The sequence below is a fragment of the Orycteropus afer genome, unplaced genomic scaffold (genome assembly GCF_000298275.1).
Source record: "Orycteropus afer afer isolate SDZICR_OR568_19922 unplaced genomic scaffold, OryAfe1.0 scaffold00245, whole genome shotgun sequence".
NCBI lineage: Eukaryota > Metazoa > Chordata > Mammalia > Tubulidentata > Orycteropodidae > Orycteropus > Orycteropus afer.
This window is the reverse complement of record NW_006921832.1, coordinates 1,550,839-1,566,293: the sequence shown is the minus strand read 5'-3', so window position 1 is coordinate 1,566,293 and position 15,455 is coordinate 1,550,839. Positions and strand designations below refer to the sequence as shown.

Below are 15,455 nucleotides of genomic sequence, written 5' to 3'. Positions count from 1 at the left end.
TTCCTGGTGGCAAGCTGTGGAGGGGCCGCAAACTCTGGGAGCAGACGGTACTCAATAACCAGCCTCACTCTCTTGCCTTGGACGCTCTTAAGCAATGCAGGCCTCTATCTTATCTGTAAAATGGGGCAATAACATCTACCTAGAAAGGTTGTCTGATGTGAGGACTCAATTTATTTGATGAAGATTTATTGAGCTGGCCCTTGGTTATACAGTGGGAACCAGGCAGGGAGTGAGGCTGACATGCTCTCTACTCTCAGTGGGCCAACAGTCTAGTGGGAAAGACAGAATTAAATGACATTTGCAAGGTGTCTGGGACAGTGCCTGGCTGATGTTAATGGCTGGCCTTCAACAAGCATGAAGCACTATCCTCTCCCCTACCCTACCTCAACTCAACCAGCGTGATTCTAGGGTGAAAACACAATTGGAGAATGCTGCCAACTTTACTCAATGGCCTACATTTGCCATTGCGATGGGATCCACAAGGGAACAGATGTGGAATCCATCCACGCCAGGAGCCTCAGAGGGGAGGTTCACTGTGGAAGAAGCAAATGGCACATTCCTATGCTATACAATTTTAAGCAGGGTTTCATAAACCTCCCCTGTGGAAGGACTTTTATAAAACACTTAGCAAATGTTTTGCTTTATCCTGTTTCTCATTACTTGCTGTTTGAAAAGTAAATATTCCTAGTTTGGGTATAGACTTTAAGGGGGAAGTCAGGCAAAAGGTTGCCAATAAGGCTTAATTGTAGATTCTCTATCTGGAAGGGACCAGTTTACGTCACCAGTCCTCATTCCTCTGCCTCCTCTGGCCCAGGTGAGGAAGAGCTCCACTCAGCACAAAGTAATGCTAATAAAGGTAATAACATCACTGATCTGTGTCACATTATACACTAGGCACAAACTATTCACAAACTCCTCCAAAACCCTAAGAAATGCAAAGAAGGTATTATTTATTCCCATTTCCTAGATGAGATAGGGAGGTGTAAGATCAGAGAGTAGTGGCACGGGACTGGATCTGAGAACTCTTGGATTATAGCTGAGTGTTCGTTCCACCATAACATTCGGTGCAATGGCAGGCTCTTGGGAAAAATTTTGTAAAATGTTGCATCGATGCCAAGAGCTTACCTGCTTATCTTTGTTCCCTTCTTTGGTCTCCATCCCATTTCTACCTAGTCTTCATTTTTAAACTCCTTTAACAAGGCCCAAGACCCTGGGTAAAATCCACACTGATTTTTTTTTTTTTTTCTAATTTTGACTCTAGATTATGCCCAATGAATATTCTCCTTCATTTTTCCTCTTCTTGGAAACAAATCAGAATATGAGCTGAGGGATGTCATGACACTCTTCTCACAATGTTGTGTAATTACTCATGTATTTGTCCATGGCTCCCTATGGACCAAAAGGTTCAAGAGGGCAAAGAGCATGCTGCTTTGTGCACAGGTATCCCCAAGCCTGGCAATACCTGGCACATAGGTGTCCCATTGACACTTGTCAACTCAACGAACATTTAAAATGGTGGAAAAATTTAAAATTTGGGGGAGAAGAGCTGAAAAAATGTTTGGCTTGAACTTGGAGTGTTTTTCTATTCCCATTACTTGGGAATGTGCCTTGATTGGGAATCTCATTGGTAAGTCATCATCCAAGATTTAGCCAATAGTGATTTCTTCTGCCTCTGTACTCTTATAAAGGTTAGTAGTTCTATGACTCTGATCATCTGCTGCCACGCATCATAGCATCCTACCTATATGTTATATGCCCTACCTACTCTTTGAAGGTAGTAATCCATTCACATGTTTGAATTTGCTGAATCAAATTAACTGAATTCGTAGGCCAGAATTTAGGTCTCCTGAGCACCTTGACTAATGATCAGAATTGGTGTGTGCTGGGACCAGAAGGGCTAATCATAAGCTGTGCATGTTTTTTGAAACCTGATTGTTTTCTTTCCTTAGATAAAGGTTGGGAGTCCAAGTAAAGTGGTAGATGGTAAGTGAGGAGAACGGGAATCTGAAATGGAAGTAGCCATGAAGGACAGAGAAGACTCATATAAAATGCACGTGAACGCTTGGCCAAATTCACGAGGTAGGTGTTGGTGTAGACAGTGCGGGAAGGCTGCTTAGGAGTCTGGTTTTATTTGAACAGCAGAGGGCGGCAGGTGGTAGTGCTTCCTCCTAGAGGAGAAAGAAGAACCACTACCACGTGGTCCATCAGCAACTTAGTTTCTTCCTTCTGGACAGAGATGCGATAATTTTCTTGATTTTTCTTCAAAATGGGAGTGCAGTGAGGTAAGAGGAAGGAGTTACAGGTGAAATCAGCCAACACTAAATAAAACAAAAGGAACTCTGAGGAAATCCTGAGTCTATTTTTCTAGCCAGTCTATGTACAAAACCCTGACTCTCACAACTGAGCAAGAGGGTGAATCCTTAGTCTGTCAGAAAACCAGTTGTTGATGGATCTAGAGGAAAAATGCTCCCACCCAAGTTTTTTCCAAGTTCCTAATTTCCAATCATAAAAAGCAGTTGAAAACTACATATCAAGAATGATGATGAGATAAAAATGGGTCAAAAGACATTAAAAACAAATGTCTTAAACTCAACTCTGAGCTTTCTCAGAATGAACTAAAATTTCCAAACTCTGTCTTTTCTTTCTTTTCCCTTGGTGCTCATTTTATGTAAATCTGTGTTCGTAGCAGGCAGAAATGGACTTTAGATGATTTTAGAGCATGAGATTTCTCAGTAAGTGACAGATTTAAGAAAAGTAATTTCTGGAAATTTAGATATGATTCTAGTTTGGAGTTTAATCTTTCTGTTTTCAATATGACCAAACCAGGCATGATTTTCTAAATTTTTCAGAAAATATTCCTACCTCTGCTCATTTCTACATGAACATAAAACAAATGACAATGAAAAATGTATAAATATGACATAATCCCAAATGGCGGAACTCTCTCTTTGAACTATTTCCTTAATCCACTGTACAGTGGTTTTTAAAGTGTATACGAAGTTCAAGGTTTGTTGTTATTTCCACAGACAATTCTAGAGCAAAACACAACAAGGCCTTGAGAGAGAGCTGGGGCAACCAGGAAGCTTTCCTATTTTACCTTTTCCACCTCCTCCTCTCTTTCTCACTCTGTCTTTTCTGCACATGCTTCTGGGCTCTTCCTCCACCCTTTTACCTCCCTCTTTCTTCTGTCCTCACAGCTGAAATCATGTATAAACCAGGGCTCATTCTTCTAGCCACTGAAGAACTAGACATGGAGCCTCATACTGAGGATGCAGACATAACCTAAAGCATAGGCCAGATTACTGGGGAGTCAGGCATGCAAATGAGTCACTGCAACATGTTCGCATACACTGAGGGAAGTAATTCCAGCCCATGGTGGAGATGAGACAAGGGAGCAAACACCAACAGATTAGAAACTGCTCATTACCAGCCTCAAGTTGATCCAACTGACCCCCCTTTAAAAACAAAAAATCTTCTGGAAGCATTTCATGCATCACTTTAGAGAGGTAACACATCAACCAGTATTTACCAGGATAGAAAAAAAAGGTACAAAAAGGAAAAGAAGGCTGGGAGAAAGGGAGAAAAGGTAAAAGTAAATGAGGATAAAAGGAAGAAGTGGGAAAAGAGGAAGAAAAGGATGTAAGAGAACAGAAGAGATTACAACTGACGAAGATGAGGTAGAGAAGCAGAGAGAAGAGCTTCTTAATTGGCTCTCCTTTCTCTCATTTTGCAACTTATCCAAGTCTATGGCTCCATCCAACACTACCTGTGGATGACTCCACAATGTTGGTCTCTGGTCCTGACTTTATCAATCCAGTACTAAATTTCCAGCTTGACTTCAATGGTTCAAAGAAATTTCAAACTCAATATATTTATTCCAGACTAAATTTACCACCTTTCTCCAAGACTTGTCTTCCTCCTATTGTCTATATTTCTGTAAAGAATGGTACCCCTCTTAGGCACTCACCACCACTACCATATTTCACCTTTGGAATGCTCCATCCTCCTTTCTCTTTCCTAGAACTTTCCCACTCTCAGTTGTCCTGCTGTCCTGAAAAACTTACATTCTCAGTATCTCTAAATTCTTAAATCCACCACTTTAATTGGGTTCAATTTCTCTCTTGGTTAAGATAATAATCTTCCAGGTGGACTCTTTGCCTTTCTTACCCTGTTCCCATATGTTTTGCACCCCAAATGATTTTCATAAGGCATAAAACCCAAACCAAACCCACTCCCATTGAGTTGATTCCGACTCATAATGACCCTTTAGGACAGAATAGAACTGCCCCCATAGGGTTTCCAAGGCTGTAAATCATTATGGATGCAGACTGCTTCATCTTTCTCCTGCAGATCAGCTGGTAGGTTTGAACAACTTTTTGGTGAGCAGCTGAATGCCTTAACCACTGTGCCAACAGAGCTCCCTTTCATAAGGCATAGCTCTGGTCATCTCATATGCTAGCTCAAAAACCTTCCATGGCCTCCTTAGTCCTATTAAGTCTAAAATGCTGTGCACAGCATTCCCTACAATACTTAAAAAATATTACATAACCACCCTTCCCCTACAAGTTCTTTATGCCATGACCAAACTCGTCACTTGCTATTGCTCCTGTTTATGTGCCAATGGGCTTCACTGTTATTCCCTCTTCCATTTCTTCAAATCCACTCATCATTTAAGACTTTTCTCAAATACTGCCTCCTTTATAAAGCCTTTCATAAGGTTCCAAAAAGCCTAAGTGATCCAGCTTGACTAATCTCTTTCTCTTGGGATTTCCAGTATTCCCTTCTGCTTCATGTGTAAATAAGTACTTGGTACTAGTGTGTGAGCTCTTTCATTCATTAATTCAATCCATGGACCTTTCCAGAGTAACAGGCAGATAGATGACTTGGGATCAGCCCAACAGGAGCTCATCGTTTCCAGGGAAAAGGAAAGCATTATAGTGCAATCATATTCTACCAGAGAAGAAAAGGACCCTAACACTCTGTTTCCCCAATGGTTGTGCTTAGCATACTGTAGGCAGTCAGTAAATAAATACTTAAGGGAGGGTTAGTGTTGGAAGAGGAAGGAGACAGAGGGAGAGGGAGGAGAGGGAGAAAGTGGAACAAACAAACCAAAAATAAGAATGAAAAAACCTGGCTCATCTGAGAGACAAGGTAGTATCTGGCTTGAGTTCTCTCACCTTGTAATGCTTGCTGGACATCACCAGGACTAATTTTTCCTAGATAAGGTGTTTTATGGGTCCAGGTTGTCTATGGCTTGGGGTTGCTGGCTTTGCCCTGTGGCTGGCTTGGCTTTAGACCCTGAGTGGATGCATGGGAGGCTGGCCTGCCCCGTTCAGGGGAAGGTGAAACAGAGGTTAGGACGTTCAAGTACACATGGGTGAATCTCAACAGCCTGGAAGTCAATTAGGAAGGGACTGGGTGGGGGGTGGGGGGGTGGGTGGTGGTATAACTTCTTTTTCATAAATCACATTTCCAACCTGGAAGCCAGGATCTTGACTTGGCTAGTCTTTATGGACGAGTGTTTTGGGGTCTGTCCTTTAATGATCTGGGCCTGATCATAAGCAGACTTCCAAAACTGCTTCTACTGAGTGAGATGACTTCCTAGAAATCTAAGGTCCCACAAGAGGTTAAAATTTTCCCTGGGAACATGGGAGGGAGTAGGTTGATTTTTGGACTTTTCTGGAGTCCCCAAGTGGGAATACCCACAGCTGATGCCCCTTCTCTGATCTCTCTTACTGTACTCAGCTGCTTCCATCCATCTCTCACAGTGCTCTTCCCTAGCCTCTCACTAGCTCTCCTTTCTCTTCCTATCCTCTACCCCACTAGGCAATCCTACTTGCTAGTATGGTTATACTTTATATAGGTGTCAGATTGAAACATATCAACTCTGCAAAAAAACAAAAACAAAACAAAACAAAAAAAAACTAATGCTTCTCACCATCCACACTTCCCAGACAGTCCCTTGAGACCTTCACAGTCTGGTCCAACCTATCTGCCAGGCTTTGTCTCCCATAACTCCCCTCACATACCCTAAACCCCAGGCACTCAGACTCTTCCCATACTTTCATACTCAGGGCCTTTGCTTATGCTCTGTCCTCATGCTTCCCCAAGACTGTTAACATCCTACTTATTAATCCATCAACTCATATGCTATCATGGTGTAAAGCTCACAGGCTTCCTGGGAGATAGGCTTTCTAGGAACACACAACCTTGGGGAAGCCTTACCCTCTGAGTGCTTCACTTTTCTCATGTGTAAATGGGAATAATGATAACAGTACCTATGTCATGGTGCTTTTGGGAGGAATGGACTCAGCACAGTGCCAGGCACACAGGAAAGATTAATAGTAGCTACTATTACTGTTAGCCCAAGTGCCTGAGTGGATGCTTAAATATCCACTGAATAAGGAAATGAACAGCTCCAGCCAGAATTAATCAATGCTTTCTCCATGCCTCTATTGGAGCACATTTTAAAGTCTGTTATATAACATATAGGAGGCCAGTGGTGTAGTGGTTAAAGCACTCAGGTGGTAACTGAAATGTTGGCAGTTCAAACCCACCAGCCACTCCGTGGGAGAAAAATGAGGTAGTCTGTTTCCCTACAGATTTACAGCTTTGGAAATCCTGTGGGGCAGTTCTACTCTGTCCTGTAGGGTTGCTACGGGTCATAATCAACTTTATGGTATTGGGTTTGGTTTTGGTACATAATGTAGGCATTTAATCAAGCCTGCCTCCCTCTGCAGGACTGTAAACCTCTTAAGCATGGTGCCCTCCACAGTACTCACCACCATGCCTTGTGCTATCAGACTTTTTTACATTGAATCACCACAGAGAGAATCACACTGATGGAGGCCGGAGGTGGGCCCTGATAGCATGGGGGTAGGTGTGAGTTGGGGGGTAGTGAGCACCTTAGCCTTTGCTCCAAAGCAGAATGTAAGAGCAACGTCTCCTGGGTCGGTGGCACTGTGTAATCTCATCTGTGTATATACCATAAAGGAAATGGCCAGGCCTCCAGGGGACAGTGAGAAGCCATGGATACACAAGACTGGGGGTGAGCTATATGACTGTGCATCTGAGAAACCAGTGCAGACACTTCAAATCCGTATAATTGGATGTCCTTTCTTGGCTGCTATGGCTGGACTCCTGAGTCATGGAGAAAGGGAATGGGTGAGGCTGAGTAATTACTTCAACAGTCAAGGGATTAAAAAAGTTGCTGAGGAAGAAATTCTCTTCCTACAAGCAAATGTGCAACAAGGGAGAGACTGAGGCTGATCCTTTGGAAAGCACATGAGACTTAATGAGGGAGCAGACGTCTTCACATCACATGCCAAGTGTGCCCTCTCAATGCACCTATGTCAAGACCTGCTCTTCTCATGGGTTGTATGACCTTGACCTCTGAAGCTGTGTCCTGGGGTGGTGTGTAAACCTCACCCAACTTGCTTCACAGGGTGGTTGGAATGAACAAAAGACATAATAGATGTGAATATGCAGTGGAAGATCTTATTATAATTCTTCCAGAAGAGAGAAATGCCAGCTCTAGCAAGCTAAACTCCCTTCTCTTGGTGGATGAATAGAAATCATGTAGAGTCAGAACAAAGCTAGGCAGGAAAAGAGTCTCCATGCCAAACCCATCAGATACATTACAAAGCAAATTAAAAAAAAAAAAAAATACAAGAGGAATGTGATGCTTCCCTTTCTTTTCTTCCAAAGAATTCTTTTCATGAAAAAAAAAAAATTCTTTTCATAAAATTCTGAAACAGCATCGGTGGAAAGACACTGGCAATGCCAGGAGGTCTGTCATCTGATTTAGGGTGTAAAAATTTCCTTCAATCTGTCTGGCCAGGTTATTTTGAAGCTTTAAATCTGGGACAAGGAGGCCAAGGCAGCTGAGGTGGGACAGCAGGCTTGCTCTTCGATGTGTTGGGCTCAGACCAGGGGTCTGGCCACACAGACTCTTCCCAGAGCTAGAAGTGGGCACTCCAGTCAGGTCTCAGGAGGAAGTCTGCCACGGCCATTCCCATCACACACCCTGAAAAGCAAGTTTTGGGGCGAGGCCCAGAATCTTACTTTCTGTTCTCTAGAGGTCTCACTGTTTAAAGAATGAGAAGGGTCGGAGAGCAAAATCCTCTACTAGCACACCTTAAATTTGTGTGGTGTTCAAACCCAAGCCAAACCTGTTGCCATGGAGTCAATTCCAACTCGTGGTAAATCCATGTGCACTGCCTAAGGACCTGTATGGTGCTCAAAGGGTTACAAATTGCTTACATAAACAGCTGGACTTGGGCCTGTGTGACCTCCCAAAGAGAAACTGAAGTCTCAGAAAGACTAAGTTACTTGACCAAGGTCACCCAGCTGACAGTATCTGGACTAGAATCCAGACTTTCAGACTCCTCTTCCCGTGTTCTTTCCATGGGACATTGCCCTTGTGTGATTTATTTAAATCAGATTTCAGCCCTGGAAAGCAGGGATGGGCAGAAATGATATTCCTTTTGGTTGAGCTGGAAAACTGAGTAACAAATGCACACAGAAAATCTGGCGCTAGAACGCAGGTCCTCCTCATGTCTGCCAGGTTCTGCATTTTAGATGAAAATCAGCCTGGAGATGGAGGACTCCAAGTTAGGAGCAAGGTGATGTAGGTGGGAGCACAATGGCTGCCTTAAGGGAAGCTTCTGGTTATTTAATAGAAAGACAACTCTCTGTGCCTCAGTTTCCACTTTTAAAACAGAAGGTGGTGTGGGTGGACTAAAGGGTTCCAAGGTTCCATCAGCTCTCAAGTCTGGGATTCTTATCAACTGGAATTACTTCCAGAATTAGCCTCATCTTTCCAAATACTTTCTCTTCCTCATCTTTCAGAAGCTTCTCCCATAAAATCCAAATCTTACTGCAGAAAGTAACCCCTTAGCTACGCATCCTGGATGTGGCTGGCAGCCTTCACCATGGCTGGGGCAGAGATGGAGCTCCTTTGGAATCATGAAAACCTCTTAGTCTAAAAGTGGTATTGGGCTTTTTTTTTTTTAAAAAATTAAAATGCATTTAATGAATTGGTCTTGACATAAAAAGCTGAGAATCCCTATCCTTGAAGGCAAGGGTCCAAGTCTAGGAGCTTGGTTAAGATCTTTTAAGCCCAGTGTGTGGTGTAGACAAGCGTGAATGCTGCAGGTGGGGGCACGTACAAAACTCCATGGACTTCTGAGAAGGTATGGAAGTGGGAACCTGCCTATCCTGGTTCCTAAGAGAAATCCAGTACAACCCAGGAAGGATCCAGACTTCCTCAAGATGGGCATTGGCTATAGGAGGGCAGATATTTATCCTCAAGGTCTGAGCCCTGGCTCCAGCTTGGGTATCAGCACAGACTCTGGGGCAGGGGCAGGGCTGAGCAAGTGGCAGGAGGGCCGGTGGCTATCAGCCCACCATCACTTCTGTGCTCCTCTTCAATGAAAGGCAATCAGCAGTCTGAGCCATACTGGAAAAAATGGAGTTATTAATTTGTTCCCAAGGCACTCTACTGTTTAGTTTTCAGCCTATTTGGCTCATCATCTTCCATGCTGAAACATTTCTCTCACATATAATGGCCCCCCCACCAGTTCCCTCCTCTAGTGTTTAAATAATTAGTGCAAGAAATAAGCTAAACTGTGGACAGATATGTCAGTTTTAGAACAGTTCTCTGTGAGGTGTGGTCAAAGATCCATAGGAGGGGAAGGGTGAGGGGACTGTATAGACACACAGCCAATCTTAGCAGCTGGTGGTGTGGCTGTGGTGCTGGGACTCGGGAGCGCAGGTTGAACTTGAGAATATTCACTAGTGTGTCTCTCCAGGGGAAGTGGAAGGAGGTAAACATGAGAGAACTACTTCCCTCTACCTAACGGGGTATTCTTGGAAAGTTTTGTAAACCAGATTCCTAGGATTCAACATACTTTATTTTCCTTTTAATTCGTATTCAAGGATATGCCTACATATCTCCCTGAAATCTAAGGGTGATACATATGCCATAGCTGAAAGTAGCAAGAAGCCACTATGCAAGCTAAGATCCCAGAAAACTGCTGTTTTAAAGGTATTCTTCAGTCCACCTAGTGAGAAAGAGTACAAAATGTTTTGGTAATGGCATTTGTGTGGATGCAGGAGGCAGGTGCTAGAAGCCTCTACACAGCTAAGACTGGAATCAACACTCTGGCATCAGGGCGTAGGTAGTCAGTCAACAGGGCAGCATCTAGCATTTCCAAACTTAGCACAGAGCCATTGCACAGGGAACCCAGATGCCAGCTGGGGTTCTAGGACATAGGCTCTTGCACAGCTTGTTGCTAGGTGCCATCGAGTCATTTCCGACTCACAGCTACCCTACAGGATGGGGCAGAAATGCCCACAGGCTTTTCTAGAATGTTATCCTTATGAAGCAGATCACCGGGTCTTTCTCTCACAGAGCTGCTGGTGGGTTCAAACGACTGATTGGCAGTCAAGCGCTTAACCATTGCACCCCCAGGGCTCCTAGTCTTAGACAGCATGGATCAAGAAAAATGTAGTTCAGCTCCCTAAGGGCACAGGAACTGGTCTGAAAGGCAGGAATGAGTTAGCAAACTGCTCCCAAAGAAACACCACCTGTGGCAGCAATCAAATTCAGAAGTTGAGAGTGAGGTTGGCCTAGGCTGGGTGTGGTAATGATCGATGCCTGGAGGTCTTCAAGAGATGGCTCAGCCATCTGTATTTCAAATTGAGTCTTTTCATTTTCTTCTTTTGCAATATATGTTGCAGTAAGGTTCTACTTACCTATCCCTGGAGAAAATTCTCAACTCATGTCGAACAGCTTGATTTTCTATACCTTATTTGTTGTCTGTGTCTGAAAATGCTAACTAGCTAGTGCAAAGATGCCTGCTTTCCCTCAGTGTCTGTGCATATGCTCAGAGTTAACTGCAAGACAGCAACACACAGAGCTCACTGATGCTTAGAAGGGTCCGGATGAAATATATGAGGGCTGCATGACAATGAGTATGGAAACAAGGCATAACCTTGCAGCTTCCAACCACACACCAACTCCAGGATTCTGGCTAATAAAATTCCTGTCTAGAGGAAACCTTATGCCTCAATAACTGTATTTGAAAATTTTCAGACATGCGTCAGCATAACTTGGGATTTCCTCTTTGCAGCATTAACATCCTACTGGGTCGCTAAGAGTAGGAATTGACTCAATGGCAGTGGGTTTGGTCTTTGCTCAGGCACTATACAGCAGATTCCCATGATCTACCTCCATCACTCAGCCCATGCGCAAGCCTTGGATGAATAAGAACCTTAGAAACTAGTGTTTAATTCACAGAGCAGTGGTGAGGTTGTGTGTGTATTTTTTCTTATCTAAAAATGGAGTGAAGAATCTGGTTACATAGTTAACTTTCTCATGGATGCTACCTATTCACCTGCCTTTGTGCCCTCTGTGAGTAGGGAAGGAAAGCCACTGCTGTTCTCTCAGTCCACTAGAGCTGGACAAGGTCCCAAACTGCCTTCTGGAACACAGAAACCCGGCTTTCCCACTCTCTCTGCCTTGCCTTCCTCCATGTGCAGCTGACATCTACACTAAATGCCAGCAACATTTAGAGATACAAGTGCCACCCAGCATCTATAAGCTGAGAGGTTGTGGGCTTTGTGGGAATGTGCACCTATCTTACAAAGAACAAGGAAAGCAGGGCCAGAAACTTCTCCTGGCTTCCTCATTGTCTAAGATAAAAACAACAACAAAACCTCACTGCTGTAGGGTCAATTTGACTCATAGCGATCCCTCCTGGGGTTTCTGAGGTGGCATCTCTACAGAAGTAGATTGCCCAACCTTCTTGATACACTGAGGCTACAAACACCACAATCAGGTCCTTCCAAAGTAGAGCACTGTATTGACCCCAATCTGCCAAATTTAGCTCTGTGGCAATACCCATCCACAGGGGGCTATTTTATCCTGGCAGAACTCCTACTTTCTGTTACTTAATTCTTGCCTGATTCAACTCAATCGCTTCTTCTTCTACAGCTGAATGACCCATTCTTTGGCTTCATGGTCTTTCCTCAGTTTTGTGGTGGTTGTCATAATATGGTGGTGGATTTCTCTGGGTTAAATTACATTGAGAATAATAAAAGCCCATCTAGTTATGTGGAAAAGCTTAAGGGCTATAAAAAGAAAACTTAAAAATTTTTTTTTTTTCCATTTTGTACTTAGAGGAAATCTGTAAACTTTTATCCACCACTGGAGATTGGGGGCACCAATTTTGGGAAAAACATTACAATTTACTCTGAAAGATAACCTCACTGCCATCAAGTCAATTCTGACTCATAGCAAGCTATGAACTACCCCATTGGGTTTCCAAGATTGTAATCGTTATGGAAGCACACTGCCACATCATTCACCCATAGGGTGGCTGGTGGGTTAGGTGACTTTTTTGGTTAGTAGCCAAACACTTTAACCACTATGCTACCAGGGCTCCTTTCGAAAGACAAAGTGGTTGGGAAAGCCAATTCCACCCTCTAGAGTTTGTTAATTCATGATGGTTATAACTCAGTGGCTAATCATATGAGAGTCATGTTTCTGTAACCCAAAATAGTTTCTAGACTAGAAAGAGTTGGAAGTAAATTAGACATTCTTGTTGGTGGAGGTGTTGATCCCACCATGTCTGGAAATCTGGAGCGTGAGAAGGGGCCCCTGTGGGGTGTTTCAGTATCACTGCACCGAGACAGACCTCTGCCAAGGCTGTAGACAGGGCTTTTGGTTCTCTTCACATGCCACATGCTGTGAGCCCTGGGGGCAGGCAGAGGTATGTTCTGGAGTGGTTCCAATCATCTTTCACATTTGCTATCAGCCAGCTAGTGCCTAGGTGCCAGGGCATCCACAAAAGCACAGATAGATCATGATTTTGCTGGTGGATTTGGGGAGGAGCATGTCCTAGGAAAGGAGGCCTGGTGGCACAGTGATTAGAGTACTTAGTTGTTAACCAGAGGTCAGTAGTTCAAACTCACCAGCTGTTCTGTGGCAGAAAAATGTGGCAGTCTGATTCCATAAAGATTATGCTTTGGAAACCCTATGGGGCAGTTCTACTCTGTCCTATGGAGTCACTATGAGTCACAATTCACTGGATGGCAAAGGGTTTAGTATTTTTTGGTTTAGATCCTAGGAGAAGAACAAGATTAAGATAAAGGGGGAAGAAGAGATAAAGGAGGAGAAGGGAGAAACCAAAAACTAAATGAGTTCTTTCTTTTAGTTGGGGAGCAACCAGTATTCATAAGGCTATTTTCCACGAAAAACTGTGCTCTAAGTTTCAAATAATAAAGTTGGATATTTTCTACATGAAACCAAGTCCCCCAAAGAAGAAAATATTAAGCAAGAATTCAAGGGAGCTAGAAGTGTTTGCTTTTAAGATATATACATAGAATTTTCTACCAAAATACAGCTGAATTAAGTTTGTTTGCTTGTTTGTAGTCAGGATGGGACACCCAGAGATATCCTAATATCACAATTTATTCTCGATTGGCTGACCACTTCAGGAAGACCAGTGTTACAGAGCACATTAAAAAAGACAAGTATGATAGGAAATAGGACAATAGCTGCTTCTACCTCCATGCTAGTATTAGGGTCAAGATCATCACACTCAGACTCCTCGGAACTGTTCGTCTCCTTGATTGGCAGCATGAGGAAGGGGGAAGAAAGAGAACACAGTTAGAACATAAGTAGCTTTGGCCAGAGAGAGAGAGGAGAACTTCAGAGAAGCATGGGTAATGGGAAATTGGGCAGAGAAAAAAAGAGATGCTTTTAAGGTGGGCTTGTGGATCACTAAGGGCAGCCAACATGCTCTTTTCAAGGAGTGAAGGCTGAAATCATGTACAACTGTTTATCTCACAGGAGACAGAAATGGAGACAACCAAATGAAGCATGAGGGCTGCAGAATTGAAATTGTTGTCTTCTGTGAGACTGGACTTCTCAGATGAGAGTGAAAGAGTGAATATGATTTCTTTTCCCCAAGGAGGATGTTAGAATGAGTTTCAGTTGTTCTTATTTTGCTGAGGAAGGGGAAAAAAGTGCCATGCAGATAATTATAGATTTCAACAAAATTAAATGTCAGCAATCTAATTTCCATTGTCCAAAGGCAGATCTTTTCAGAGGGCCCAACTTAAAGAAAGACTGTATCATTTTAAAATGATGGGAAATGTGGGTCTGTCAGAACTTGGTATTAGTGAGTTCAAATTAATAGATGAATCTTTAGAAAGAATTAACTTGGGTTTAATCAGTATGCCTCCATTCCCTGTCAATGAATAGGGACAGGCAAGGAAATGGCCCAAGCTGATTTTGTCTGCATTCTGGGGAAAAGAAATGAAACTTTATCAAGGACACAGAAGCCCTTAAATTCCAAACCTCAGCCCTCATGAGTTGGGGTTTGGAAGGCATGCCTAATCCCTTTAATCTTCATGTATTCTCAAAACTAGAGTACAGAATGGGCAGCTTTGAGAAATTTAGTACAAATCAAGCATCTTACATTTGTAAGGGAATGATGCTGCAGATAATTTTGCTATAAAACAGCTGCACAGTATAAAAAGAAAGGTATAAAAGGAAAAAGAGATGTACTTACTTGGGTTGAAGTTGCCAGGAGAAATAAAAAATTTAAAAAAAAATTGATCTTGCATGCAAAATCCTGCTAAACTACTTCCCCTCCGGTTCCCACACTGGTCACGAAAAAAAAAAAATCCCCTCCATCCAAATTGTCTTGTGAGAATGCTGCAGGGTGGGAGGAGATGAGATGTGGGGACACAGCTCTTGAGTACCTTACTCACTTTAACAGAGACTTTGTTGCCCAGAATATCCTTGGGTTTACGAGGCCCTGTGGCTTCATTTTTACCCGTGTTCTCCACTTCTGCCCGCTTTCTCATGCGTAGGGTATGCCATGAACATGACTTCCTGTTGTACCAAAAAATGCACCAATCAAAATGGCAGGTCAGGGCAGAATGAGGTGCTGGGAAGGCTCACCACCCTTGGGTGAGTCAGTAGGTGAGGTGCTCGTCAAGCCCAAGCTTCAGAGACCTGAAACCTGCATGCCGAGGACACCTATGGCAGCTGACCTCACCTCCAACTGAAGTAAGCAAGGATGAGCTCTGATGCCTCCTGCTTTACATATGCAAGGTTGAGTGGCTACAGTTGAAGGCAATGTGAGTACTCTGGTTACTAAACTTCACCAAGGGAGGTTTACTGATGAGGCTTATGTTGTTGTTGTTAGTACCATGGAGTTGGACCGACTCATAGTGACCCCTCCTTGGGTTTTTGAGGCAGTATCACTACGGAAGTAGATTGCCCAACCTTCCTTCTGAGATGAGAATTATAGGACTGAGGAATTCCCCTCTTGAAGGGTATGGAGAGGATGAGGGGCTGGGCAGGAGGTGAGGAAGCAAGAGCAGTGAATAGGAGACAAAGGTGGCATATTCTACAATATGAGTTTCAGTTGTTCTTA

General features: G+C 43.3%; 1 protein-coding gene across 1 annotated transcript in view; it reads right to left on the bottom strand.

The window, feature by feature from the left end:
• The window catches only part of KALRN (kalirin RhoGEF kinase), a 1,074,930-nt gene that overhangs the window by 69,190 nt on the left and 990,285 nt on the right, over positions 1-15,455 (bottom strand). Inside the window, exons 51-52 of the mRNA XM_042782122.1 lie at positions 14,785-14,908; positions 13,574-13,633 (exon numbers count right to left, since the gene is read on the bottom strand). Of these exons, the coding sequence (XP_042638056.1) occupies positions 13,574-13,633; positions 14,785-14,908 (184 nt within the window). The remainder of the gene's footprint in view (positions 1-13,573; positions 13,634-14,784; positions 14,909-15,455) is intronic.